This window comes from Nelusetta ayraudi, unplaced genomic scaffold (assembly GCF_046127955.1).
Source record: "Nelusetta ayraudi isolate G7.1 ecotype Tasmania unplaced genomic scaffold, CSIRO-AGI_Nayr_v1 ptg000083l, whole genome shotgun sequence".
Classification (NCBI taxonomy): domain Eukaryota; kingdom Metazoa; phylum Chordata; class Actinopteri; order Tetraodontiformes; family Monacanthidae; genus Nelusetta; species Nelusetta ayraudi.
Genome location: NW_027466133.1, coordinates 1840286 through 1853376, shown reverse-complemented (window position 1 = coordinate 1853376; position 13091 = coordinate 1840286). Strand labels below are relative to the sequence as shown.

The following is a 13091-nucleotide window of genomic DNA, read 5'->3' as shown; positions in this document are numbered from 1 at the left end:
TGGTGGGAGGGAGAGAAAAAAACAGTTCAACCAGTTGATTGATGCCCTTAAAACACACACAGACACACACACGGCTAATTAAATATCAGACAGCCGAGCACCAGGTAAGTCTCTGGCATATTGCTGTGTGTGTGTGTGTGTGTGTGTGTGTGTGCGCGCGTGTTTACTCTGGGCCCTCTGGAGGACGCAGCCAGTGTGTCTGGGACGTGCAGACCAGGAGATAAGGTGAAGGAGGTTGGTTTGGGTTTCCACATCATTTTCCACTTAGCGAGGAGAGACGGCGGACACTTTGGAGCGCCGGGCGGCGGCGGCGTCTTCGGGGTGAAGCGCCACGGCTCCAGCGGTGTCGGGTGACTCGCGCCGACGACGGTTAAACGCCAGGAAGCCGTTTTAATTTGTCTGCCAGCCGGCCGGAGCGTCTGCCGCGCTGCGACCCCGCAGCCGGTGAGCGACGAGGTTTCTGCGGTGCGACTGCTTTCCGGTTCTTTTTTTTTTTTTTCTTCTTCTTCTTCTTAAGTGCGGAAACAATGAGGCATAAATTAGAGCTATTAAAACCCCCTTTTGCCATGAAACCCACTTCTTAAGCAGTCTGCAGGCCACGCTGCACTCGTCTGAAGTGGCCATTAGCACAGACCAGTGTCAGCTCAGTTATTTTCTGTCCCATAAGAATCATAATCATAATGACAATAATTATACTAACACCAGCGGCGTTTCCACTATAGTTATTTTTTTTCCTTCGCAGAATAAAAGCAACAAAGTACAATTGCAATTTGCAGGTGTTTCCATTGAATGGTGTGAAGCGCACAAGCCGTCATTTTGTCTCGTCCCCTGAGATTTAGGGGAATCTCCATTTCTGGTTTTTCATTGCGATATTTAGGTTTTCGCGCAATCCTAGGGGTGTAATGCAAACGCGGCGAATGATTACACACTGATTCTTAGCCATTTATATTACACCCCGGATTCAAGTGGGGCAGCTATGCACTATTAACAATCCTTTAAACCCTAAAGAGGGTTTTTAGCTTCCTGCCAAAACTGAAAGCACCAGATGAAGAACAAGGAGGTCTCAGAGGGTGGAGTTATCTGTGCCCTTTGTGACGTCACGGAGACGAGCATATGTTTGTTTGAAATCCTGATCACTGCAAACACAACAGGTTCTGCTGGACGTTATTCTGAAATGTTCTGGAGAGGTGAAGCAGGCAATATAGTTTTTTTTTTCTTTTCTTTTCTTCCTGCGCTGCGGTGGCGAAGCGCTCAATTTGATTCAGACAGCAAGCCCGAGAACATAACTTTTTATATTGCATTGTTTTATGAGTGTGCCGACGAGCAGGGCCAAACTCCTCCGAGAAGCAGAGTGCGGGCCGGCCGTGCACGTACGGGTGAGTGGCTGCAAGCGTGTTTCTTCTCAATCGATACATGCAAATTATTAGTTGATTAAAGCACAGACGAAAATGAAAACACACACACGCCGAGTCTGTCATTCTGGACTCTCTTCCAGACCACGTCTCAGGGAAGAGACCCTGTTTATCCGAGTGGACCACTGGGGTCAAACAGAGCAGAAGAGCGACTCCAGCGCCCAGACTCCAAAAGGCCGCTGCAGCACTGGAGCTGCTCAGCCTCTTCTCTCGGTCCTAAGTGGATCCAGATGCAGCAAAGCACCCCCCCCCCCCCCCCCCCCCCACACACACACACACACACACACACACACACACACACACACACACACACACACACACACTCTTCTCCCCCGCAACCTCCTCCAAACCCTGCCCTCCCTCCTCCCTTCAGCTGTATGAAGAGGAGCTTCACACACACACACACACACACACACACACACACACACACACACACACACACACACACACACACACACACACACACACACACACACACACACACACACACACACACACAAGAGCGGAAGAGGGCGTCAGGACGGCAGATTGGCGGCGGTGCGGTGGAGATGGGGGGGGTTAAAGACGGCAGACGACAACAACCACCACCACGACTGTCCAGCCAGACATGTTCCAGGTCGCACGATGACTTCGGAACATGCGACTCCACTCACGCACACCAGACCAAAAAAGCGCCAGCTGAAAAACAGACGCGTCGCAACCTCGACGGCTGCGTCCCGGCGACGTAGCCCACGTGCTGCAACGGCGCCACCTGGCTACGTTTCCATTACAGTTTTTTTGCAAAAAAAAAAAAAAAACGTATCTATATCGATACGTTTGAAAAACCACCTCATGAGAGCGTCAAAACCGTTCAGCGATATTTGAGAGGTTTTTCCAAGTTCAGGCGTTTCCAATTAACAGTTTTTGATTGCGATATTTAGGTTTCGCGCAATTCTAGGGGTCATGGAAACGCAGTGAGTGTCTGCTACCAAGCTGCTGGCGGCGTGTCCCAAGCTACAGCGATGTATTTATATTTTCAGGTGTTAATATTGTGGCCGACAGTTGGTGTTTGTGTTACGACCGCTTGTCTTTCCTCACTCTCTCGTTTGAATGGCAGCTACTGCAAGTAGAAGGAAAAAAACAAAAACAACATCACCTAACTTTCAGTTGCTATAGTTTTTTTTCTTTTTTATCTAAGAATTAAAACAAAAAGAAAGAAATAATAAAATAAGTTATAACTTCAAAATGTTGCGGGATGTTTTTCTGGTGAAAAGGCGGCGTTAACCATTTCAACCAATCAAAAGGTGTCTGTGGTGTAACCACCAGCATCACATCAACAGATTTTAAAACGACATTACTGGACGATACAGATATATGTTGTAATAGATCAGGCCTTTTATTTTGCTCCCTGGACTCTACTGCTGCAGCCAGTTACCAGCCGATGCCGTGCATCGATCGCCACAGGCACAGGCGCACTCCTATGCTGCAGTTGGGTGCCTTCTTAAACCGACACCGAGTCGCCGACTTGTTTTTGACACCGACAACCGCCCGACTGAAAGCAAAAGACAACAAAGCGAGGGAGACAATGACAGAACGGCAAAGAAAAACAAAGGAGGAAGGAAGGAAGGAAGGAAGAAGGGAAGAGAAGGACGCGGGGGATTGCACCAGTTATTTGGGAAGAATGCACAAGAGGTCACATTCTTCTCTCCACTGCTGTGGCCTGACTTTTGCTGCACTCTCTCTTTTTTTTTCCTCCTCTCTCTCATGCTTCAGTGAAAATGTCCAATGTTAGGCGACCGGTGCAACGGACGACGCGTAAAACGTTCAAAGTTGTGGCCACGTAATCAAACTATGACGAGTCCGAAAGGTCCGATGCGCTTATCGCAGCTTATAAAAACAAGACCATTCTGCAGAAACAGTGTCTGAAGTCGTCGGCGTGCTGACTGCAGATGCGTCATTTACATTTGAGAGGGCTGCCAAAAGTGGATATACTGGTTTCTTCTGTATGTAAAAAAAAAAAAAACTGTAGAATTGAACCAAGCTTTAACAAACAGCAAAAGGCTAAAAAAAAAAAGAAAAAAAAGAAAAGAAAAAAGAAAAAAGAAAAAAAACAAGAAAGAAAATGGTTGGTTTCCAAATATTTCAGTCTGAAACTTCACTTTGTCCGCAGGAGTTTGGGAAGGAAGGCCTGGTGGTGAGACACACACTACCTTGATTTACACACACACAGCTGTTCGGACTTGTCACCGGCAGGGGCGGCAATAAAGCCGACTGCTTTCCAGGTGGTCAGAGGCTTGATGAGAAGGGGAGTTGGGGAGGGGAGGAGGGATCGGGGAGGTGGGGGCAAAGGCACGTACTAATCAGCAATGTGTCATCCAGCGCGGCACAAATGTGTCCGTCTCTCACACACTCACACATAGACACGCACTAGTGTGGAGCGATGGCTAGACACGGTGAGGGACAAAGCCATCAGGAGGCCAACAGCTGGCCTGGAAGAGGACACACACACACACACACACGCACACACAGAGTTTGAAACCCTCAGGGATGGTGAGAGGAGACTTCATGTGTGAAAGCAAGAAAGTAAAATTTTATTTATATTGCACTTTTCATACACGAAATGCAGTTCAAAGTACTTTACAATAAAACATGAGACCAAAACCATGCCGTGTTAACAGAGAAAAATATAGGACTGGTTCCTGTGATAATGTTAAGATTGAAAATGTACCATGGTCAGCCTACCACGGGGGAACATCAGTGGAGCAGCTCCAGCTAGAAGCACAAAACTGCCCTCAGCGTGGCAGCAGGGCTCGGTGGTTTCAGCGATCGCAGCATCACAGCTCCGTTTATCATCAGTATTATTTCACTGAAATTCTGTCGTTAGTAAGAACATTTATCCGGGGGCGAACATTTCAAGAAGATTGCAAATGCTTGGGACCACCTGTGTGCCAACACTTTCCCCACCACCTCCCAGGCAGTTCCGGGGTGTTGACGCAGAAAAGGGTGAAAGCCTGCACAGCTGAACGGCTTCCCGAAAGACTTGTGTGCATCAAGAGGCTGCGCTACTCTGCCAATTCTCACTGGAACAGTCCTGATACTTTGAAAAAAAAAAAAAAAGGCCTTGACCTCCACTGTTTAACATATAAACAGCAGGATTGAAATATTAAAAACAATATATATATTGGTATTTGTAAGCGATACAAAGAGGGGAGGAGTCAGACGGGTGAGGGGGGAAACGAGGCTCACGACCTGGTTTCAGACACGGACGGCTGCTGCTGGGAAACCTCACCGTGGACGGCCAACGCTGCTCAACCTGAAACTGGCCGCTCTCAGATAACAGCAGACTCGGGCTCCAGCCAATCAGGTGCCGCCCAAACCGCCGTCTCTTAATCCCTCACCCCACGTCCAGCTGTTGTTTTCCAGTAGTTCTTTTTTTTTTTTTTTTTTTTTTTAAGCAAATTAACAGCGATGGGGCTGAGCGTCGCAACAAAGGAGAATTTTCATGAGCAACAAAAAAATCCCAGACGACATTGTGGCGAACGCCGGGAGTTCAGCGAATGGTTTTAATTATTAAATCTTGTATTACTGCACCGGTCGAACTATGACATTAAGCTGAAACAATTGAAACGACAATTCCTCTGGTGAGCAACGTGGTCGGGTTTCATGAATTATGATCCAAAAAGAAAGAACCAGCCTTTACTACGGATGACTGCATAATCACTATAAGTTTCGCTAAAGTAGAAAAAAAAAGAAAGAAAAAAAAGTTACCACCAGGGGGCAAATTTCCCTTTCACAAACAACAGACCAAAGGCAAGGGAAAAAAAATCCCTTTTGCTCCAAACATTGCCCCGTCTTCCTCTGCTCTCCGTCAGCTCTTTTCGGGGTTAAAGGCAGGAAGACGGAGGAAAAAACACCGTTCCTTTGTTGAAGGCTTGTACACAGCGACTGGACTTCCTGACGCCGGTCGGGGAAAAAACACTCCACATCCGTCGCTTTTCACATTCAGCAACACTTAAATACTAAAAGGGGTGTCAGAGCGGGAAGGAAGCATCGCTGATGCATTATTGAAATCAAGTCAATATGACATCTGCGCTTCACTGGACACAATATCAGGCCTTGTGTTCAATATTTTTTTTGATATCCATTCCAGACTCCAGTAAAGCCTTTGCACGATCAATAGAGCATCTCCAAACCAAGTATCTCTGGAAAACAGGCAATACTTAACCTTGTGTTTACAGCTTCCTGCTAAAACAGATGCCTTGCTAAGTCCTTCCTCTTGTGTCCAAAGGGAACAAAAACTAAGGCGGCCACAAGGTGGTCTCAGAGAGCGGAGCCAGCACCAGGCCGGCTGGGGGAGTCATCACCAGTGTGGGGGTTGATACCAGCGCCCCATGTGACATCACACAGGGTTCGAGCATGCACACTATGAAAAGTAGAGGCAAAAAAAATCTATGTAAAGTCAAAAGACTTTGACGTTGACAGACTGCAAGAAATCACCGGTAGGGATCGTTCGCTCAGGTCTGTCCCTGTGACCAGTCACTGTTCCCGTCTCGATACATCGACACTTAATATCCCACCACAGAGGGAATAAAAGCAAGAGGCAGCAACGGTTCAGCGCGAAAAAAGAAAAGCTGCTGCACATCTGAGTTGGCAACCCAGCGAGATCCGACCTCTGCAGGAAGAGAACAGCACACGCTGGTGTCAGGTACAGCGGGGGGGGGACAAGTCCCTGCATGCCCCTCGCCGCCGCCGCCTCTCAGGCGGTCGCATGCAGAGGTCTGAACCTGCCTGCTGTGTGGAGCAGAGGAGCAGCTTGGCCGGCGCGCTGACAACTAGCTGAGCCTCAGCAGGAGGAAGAGGGGAGGCGGAAACAAACACACAGTGATGCAAAATCATGTGTCGATACTGACTCATCACCCCCCTCCCCCTCTCTCTTTCCGCCCCCACGGCACCTCCACTTCCCTCCCAGAGTGCAACCTCCTCCTCAGACAGAGAGGAGAGAGGAGAGAGGGGGGTCAGGGTAGGAAAACAAGCTGTCCCCCATATCGCTGACCCGTTGCCACATTCAATCCATTTACCGGCAGAAGCTTTCATTCTGTTTTCCTGACCTTCCCCGTGTCCTGTCCCCCCTCTGTGTTATGCAACAGTCGGTGGAAAGTATTCCAGCGATGGACGCTTTCAAAAGACACATTTGGTAAACTTATCAGTTAGCCGGGTGGCTGGCGTGCAACTGGGTTGGAAAATAAAAACGTTAAGATGGCTAATTTTCTTCAAAATCAAATAAAACAAAACAAAAGTGCCAGTACAGTGGCCCCAATTGTATTTTCACTTGATGCAGAACTAAACCAAAACAACTTTTGATACTTTAGAGTCCAAACTGCAAGCTCACAGCTGTGCGTCGCAACATTTATACATAGATGCACATAAAATTAATGTATTTTATAATTTTTTTCCTTTCACGACTAGTGAGAATCATCCTGAGACTATTCCAGAACTAGCAAAAGAAAACCAACAACACACTGAGTATAATAAAAAGATCAAGTAACTGATGATGTTACTCCAGGTTACTTTAAGTTACATGTGTTAAAAAAGAAAGGTCACAATGGCTCATAGGCCCCAAACACGCAGGATGCCCTCTGGATCTATACACACCACGCATCTTCCTGTACAAACACAGGAGGAGGCGCCGTCAAGCTGTGCCACACTACAAAGGTTCACCATCATCTCACAAGTGGAACTTTTCCACTGGGCTCATTTATGATGTCCCCATCTGCTCCACTGTCACAAAGTGTAAAAGTAAAAGGAGGTTTTTGCACCTGCAGTATATATATGGGAGCAGCAGTGCTGCGTGTGTTTCCCTGCAAGAACAGTGCGACTGTTTCAGGGAAGTTGTTTTGAGTAAAATACAGTGGACTGACACAATCACAGCTCCATCACCATGAGGTCAACACAATTACTTATCCATTTATTAGGCCCAAGATAAAAATAAGGATAAACCATGATTTGGGTCTACCACACATTCAATGCTCAATTAAGCATCAAAGAAGCAGCAACAAATCCCAAGTAGCGTGATAAAACAACCTGCATAGTGAGCTGGGTGAGCGCCAGAGCACAACAAATACCACACCCTGAATCTATCCCAGGTACTCACGCAAAACGTCTACAATATATATCACACTTGACAGCTGGACCCGGTTCCAAACCACGTAAACACTTTGAGGAAGACAACAACAAAAGTCCCTGCAAAGCAGGGTTGCATTTACTGAACCTAAACATATACTGGGCTGCAGGTTTAGTTGAACTGCAGTTTAATTATAAGCAGGTAAAATGTGTAACTGTGCCTTTCAGTAAACAGCACTTTCTCTCTTCCTGATTGTGCAAGCACGCCTGTTGAGGATCTGGCAGGCTGCGCTCTCGGTGATGCAACCGAGGCCGTGTTTATCTGTACACTATTCAGATTTTAAATTTGTGCAAGTGACATCTTGTCGTTTCTTGCATCTTAAGGCAGCGAATGTGGTCGAACGTTCCGCCTGTGAGCGCAAAGATCCGTCCAGTCGACTGGTTTCCATTAAGACTCTCTGTTGATAACTCAAAAAAAAAGAAACGTCTCCAAAAAAAAAAAATGATTTGTTTGCTTTATTCTTGGCCAATTTGGGGAACATAATGGTCAAAAAAAAAAAAAAAAGTTGCAACATTGCTTTGTGACCAGCAAACAAACCGTAACATCAAAGCAAAGGTCTGGCAAAGCAGCCTGCAATCAATAACAAATGACCTTAGAGTGGTTTCAATCAAAGCAAAGCATTTTTTTTTTGACTTACCATGCACGGCGAAAACATTGCAGGGCTGAGTCCCATGGCGCGATGACTCTCTCTTCCCACCCTTGATGAAGGCCGGCAGACTGGGTCTCCTCTGGTCCCCTACAAACTTCCCCGGCTGCTGCCCCATAAGGGCAGGGTGCCAGGCCGCAGCCGGGACTCTCCAAGCTGGACGGAGCTGCTCACCGTGCAGCAGTGGGCCACCCAGCAGTGCGAGGATGGGGAGACGGTCGAGACCCCTTTCCCTGGCTCAGCCTGTCCTGCACTGGAGTCTCAGGGTGTGGGGGGTCTCCTGCGTAGACCTGCGATACTCCAGTAAGTCTTTGATTATTGGGCATTCAGTTGGCTCTCGGGGGGGCTTTCTAACGTGACCTGGTGGGCGAAAAACATGGACAGGTCAGTAACGGCATCATTAACAGTATTGTTAAAAAAAAAAAAAATGTACAACTCGATGCAGGAAAATTTAATGCCTACACAACTTTGGTTTACACTTGGGATGATTTGCAGAACTGTAATATAATGGTATCTCTGGGTCGAAATTGAGATGATATACAACTTAAGCAATATTCCCTCCAACAAACAGATTTTTTTATTTGCACCATTAGCGTCACAGAGAGAAATAATTCCCCTTTTAACACATTTCAAGCCTGTAATTGACAGCCTAACGTTTGGAAAGTTCATCACGCCGATGGCTGCCTTTGACAAGAACCTATTGCCACAAACGACTACTTACAATAGGATGGAATTCGACGTACATTTCGAGGAAAAACAGAGTGGAAGTGGCAGCAGGACATGCCCAAACAACTCAATCAACTGTATTTTCGACGTGCTGCCTTTACGACTACAACAAAGGTGATGTCAAAACTTCTAATCATTAGCTAAGAGCAAAAAAGGTGGGATGACTAACTTGGATTTTTTTTTTCTTTTTATGTTTAACTTGCCACAACTTGCCGATGAGTTTTGGTGTGATAATATAACTTTGCACTGACACTTACCCGGCCACAAAACCATATATTTTGCTGCTTAGCTGGCGAACTCGAGCAAACGCTGAAGTTAGCCATGGAGGCTAACCAACGCTAGCCGGTGGTATGCAACGCCAGACCCTCAAATGCACATCGAGCCCGCAACAGTTGGATATTCATGCGTCGCTCCTGACACGTCGGTAACAAAAAGAGAAAAGGGGGGGAAAGGTCGGCCGAGCGCACTCAAAAAGTCCCCGAAAGCATCGCCGGTAGCGACCGCTATATGCCTCGAGTCGAGGCTATCCAGGGGGAGATTTCAGCTCAGTTCCAAACTTCCGCGTCCAGCTGCCGTCTTGCGGAGTTTCTTCCCTGCGGTACCCGGACTGAAGGCACTTCAATCAAGGAGGTGAAGCCAAATCGAGGAACCTCCGGCGGCCGCAGACCGACGACTCTCCCCGCGGGCACTTCCCCTCGTTCGCACCGTCCGAGCTCTTGGTTGGCGAGCGCTCCGTTCGCGTGTTTACTCATCGCTTTCACGTGAAAACCGGAGCAATAAACTTTGGCCGAGCGGCGGTGGAGTCGCTGGTGCCGCCATACTTCCATACGCAAGGTGGTTTACAGAAATATGTGGGTGGGGCGACGTGTGACGTCACGTGCGTGCGTGGGCTAGTAGATGGGATCTGGGCTGAGATTGTTTTTTTTGTTTTTTTCTTTTGAGAATAATGTGGAGTGTTGCACACACCAGGCGCTTTGGCATAAAGTTCACAAATTATACAAATCATATTACAAATGTATAAATCTTATTCATCTTAAAAATAATAAAAAAAAATCTAAGCATATTAAACTTGCGCTTTATTGCAAAAAGAAAAAACCTATATATAGGTACTACCCGAAAAATTAGAATATCGAGTAAAAGTTGTTTTATTTTGCCAATTTAACATAAAATATGAAACGAGTCTAATTTTCAGAGTTTTTGAATTTGAGTTTGTTTGTTTAAACCTCAAGACCTGATCAGCAAAATCCAAAGAAGTAAAAACTTGAAATATATTGATTTGAATATTATTCGTTTATATAATATGTCAAATTTACCTTTTAAGTTTAATTGCAGAAATACTACAACCTTTTCAGGATATTCTAATTTTCTGGGTAGTACTGTACTAGTCTCGAAAATTAAAAAAAGATTTATTACAGAAATGTTTTCTTTACACACCAAACATAAAAAACGGGATGTTTTATACATCTGTAAAGTTTACAAAATTATTTATGAATGTCAAGTGGTGACAAATTCATCCATTCTTCTTTCAACAGCAGTCCATACAATTGCATGTTTCATGCACTTTGAACAGGACAGACGGTCATCACTGATGGCGAGTCCATAACACTCCCACTCAATGGGATATTGGAATTGTGTCCAGGCCACAGCTGGGAGAGTTCTTCAACCTTCCTGTTCCAGCAGCTTCTGTTGGGTCAACATTACAATCTCCTCCATCACTTCCGGCTTTAAGATGTCCTTCACCTACAGAAGCAGCATTGGGCAGAGAAGATAAATGTAAATGCTCTTTATTTATAGAGTCCTTTACAACCACCCACGATCAAACCAAAGTGCATCACAATAAATGATCAAAAAGAAGCAATAAAAAACAGTAAGTAAAAACAACAGCAATGACAATAATAAAAGCAATGAAATAAAATGGAATCAAATAAAAATACAACAAAAGGGTTACGACGCTACTGGGTATTAAAAGTCATCTCAATAAATAACTGGTTGGAATCATCATCCTATACCAAAAGAATAAATCAAATTATATTTTAAATGGTCTTGAAATACACATGTGATAAAAACTGCACTTAAAAAGACTGTACTGCAGAATCAGATTTGAAACTGCAAACGTTTATGACCTGAAATGCTGCCCACCTGGTGATGAACTGAGCATTCGTAGCAATAGAGAACGCTGGTGTCGTATAAAAGGACCTTGTGTGCAGCCAGAGCTAGCAGGCAGTTTCTCAAGCGTGAGATCACCTCTCGATCGGCCAGGCTGACGGGCTGGGAGGAGAAATAGGTAGAAAAGAAATAGATTCAACACACACTGTAGATGAAAGCAATCAGAATACTAGAGCGATAGTGCAGCAAAATAGCATCAATGAAAACATGAAGTAACGACATTTGAATCGTTTTTATGTACAACAGATAAAACTTTACGGGCGACATGACTTCATGACCGGATACACAACGGTTAAGTGCTCTTTGTGTGTTTGGCTCCCACCTCCAGGCTGGTGTAGAAGCCCCCAGCCTCCTCTTCCTGTTGTGTCGGCGTGGGATACAGCCACACAAAGCCATTATTCCCCAGGATAATGGATGCACCACATGGCAGATTGTGGAAATGAGTTTTCTGCCTCTTGACCAGAGACGGAGAGAGCTGCACCAGGACGCCTTGGCCCAACTGACGGCCGGGTGGAGAAAACACGAGGGTCAGCGAGAGGGAAAGCCCACTGGTCATATTTACTTTCACCAATCCAAACACGCGCGACTTACCTTTCCATACTTTAAACTTCGAGTGTGGAGCGACAGCGCTCCGTCAGCGAAGATGGACTGTACCTCAGCCTGCGAAATTAAGAAAAGAGCGTTCACCAAAAAAAGAAAAGGTGAAAACAAAAGGAGAGGAGAGGCCAGTGAACAGTTATATTTTCATTACACTGATGAGATCGCCCTCTTGAAGGTATTCTCTCATGGTGAGCTCGTCCTCAGCTGATCTCCTCCTCTGAAAGACAACATCAGGGTAAGATTTAGATGACAAATTAAAATGTCTCAAATAAATTTGCCTTTAGAAGTGAAGTCAGCTGGTTGGGTTGAATGTTTTAGCATCTCACCAGCTCTCCTCCAGGCAGATTGACAGACGACAACAGGAGGACCGAGTCCAGCCGAGAGTTGGTCTCCACCTTCCACCGTTTCTGTTGCACCTGCACGAAAAAAAAGGGCAGCATGCGTCGAAAGAGCCTTCCAAAGACACCCAAGGTTTCACACTGGTACTTTCTGCAGACGATTAGAGATCTTACCTCAGTGATTCTGCCAACGATGACATCTCCGACCTCACCGTTGAACCTGCAATTTTAAATAAACAAAATAAGAGGTACGTTGCAAATAAAGTAGGCTTGATTGTTTCAATTGGAGAATTTGTGCTTCTTGTTTTCAGTTGGGTCAATCCTCCTCTTCTCCTGCTTTATTTCGAAACACTTACCGGGTCTTAAGGGGTCTGACACAGATGAGCTTGTCGACTCTCTGCACCTCTCCAGCTACTGAAGCAGTCAGCTTCTCCTCGTCAACGTAGGTGCCGTGACCCCTGGAAGTAGCAAACAAATACAAACAAATACAACAAACAAACAAAAATAAATCAGAGTGGATCCATCAAACTGCAATGTCTAAAACAGAAAAGAGCGGTCTGGTGCCAACAAGAGGCGCTGCATATGAAAAGGGAGTGATTTAATTTGATTTTGCCGCATTTTTCTTTTACGAACACCTTCTCGCGGTCTGTGATAGTCGGCGAGTCTGGTCATTTCATATCACGCCATTAGAAATGGAAATGTACACTGTGGTGAACGCGTACCTCATGAAACCTGTATCCGAGGTGATAACATCGCCGGGGACCACCAAATCCTTTCTGTCTGAGGAAGAACCCGATAAAGAGAAGGGTTTTCGCGTCGTTGGTAATCTCATGTCAGCTGCCATGCTTCTGGTTCGCTTCTTCTTCGTCTGTTCTCGCGGGGAAAACTTTTGGGCTCTACCGCCTCCTGGTGAAACGTGGTCGCAATTATTTCATTTATTTACTCACTTATTTAAAAAATTATATATATATATATATATACATATATATATATATATATATATATATATATATATATATATATATATATATATATATGTATAT

At 45.5% G+C, this 13091-nt stretch overlaps 2 protein-coding genes across 2 annotated transcripts in view; both read right to left on the bottom strand.

Annotated features, from left to right (window-relative positions):
• The window catches only part of abl1 (c-abl oncogene 1, non-receptor tyrosine kinase), a 28094-nt gene extending 18297 nt beyond the window's left edge, over nucleotides 1-9797 (bottom strand). Inside the window, exons 1-2 of the mRNA XM_076044994.1 lie at nucleotides 9202-9797; nucleotides 8210-8578 (exon numbers count right to left, since the gene is read on the bottom strand). Of these exons, the coding sequence (XP_075901109.1) occupies nucleotides 8210-8336 (127 nt within the window). The 5' untranslated portion in view covers nucleotides 8337-8578; nucleotides 9202-9797. The remainder of the gene's footprint in view (nucleotides 1-8209; nucleotides 8579-9201) is intronic.
• Nucleotides 9798-10331: 534 nt separating this feature from the next.
• exosc2 (exosome component 2) lies at nucleotides 10332-12928 on the bottom strand. The gene is made up of 9 exons (XM_076044996.1): nucleotides 12771-12928; nucleotides 12405-12506; nucleotides 12223-12268; nucleotides 12037-12126; nucleotides 11862-11927; nucleotides 11702-11770; nucleotides 11433-11609; nucleotides 11084-11212; nucleotides 10332-10684 (listed from the first exon to the last, which is right to left on the bottom strand). Exons 1-9 carry the CDS (start codon nucleotides 12890-12892, stop codon nucleotides 10604-10606), a joined length of 882 nt encoding a protein of 293 aa, XP_075901111.1. The 5' UTR covers nucleotides 12893-12928; the 3' UTR covers nucleotides 10332-10603.
• Nucleotides 12929-13091: the final 163 nt, after the last annotated feature.

Excerpts from the sequence above, each read along its gene's own strand:
- exosc2 (XM_076044996.1), bottom strand. The coding sequence starts at position 12,892 with ATGGCAGCTGACATGAGATTACCAACGACGCGAAAACCCTTCTCTTTA. Across the intron at positions 12,269-12,404 it reads GTCAGACCCCTTAAGACCCG|GTTCAACGGTGAGGTCGGAG; the intron begins GTAAGTGTTTCG and ends TTAAAATTGCAG. Across the intron at positions 11,610-11,701 it reads GAAGTTTAAAGTATGGAAAG|TTGGGCCAAGGCGTCCTGGT; the intron begins GTAAGTCGCGCG and ends CCCGGCCGTCAG.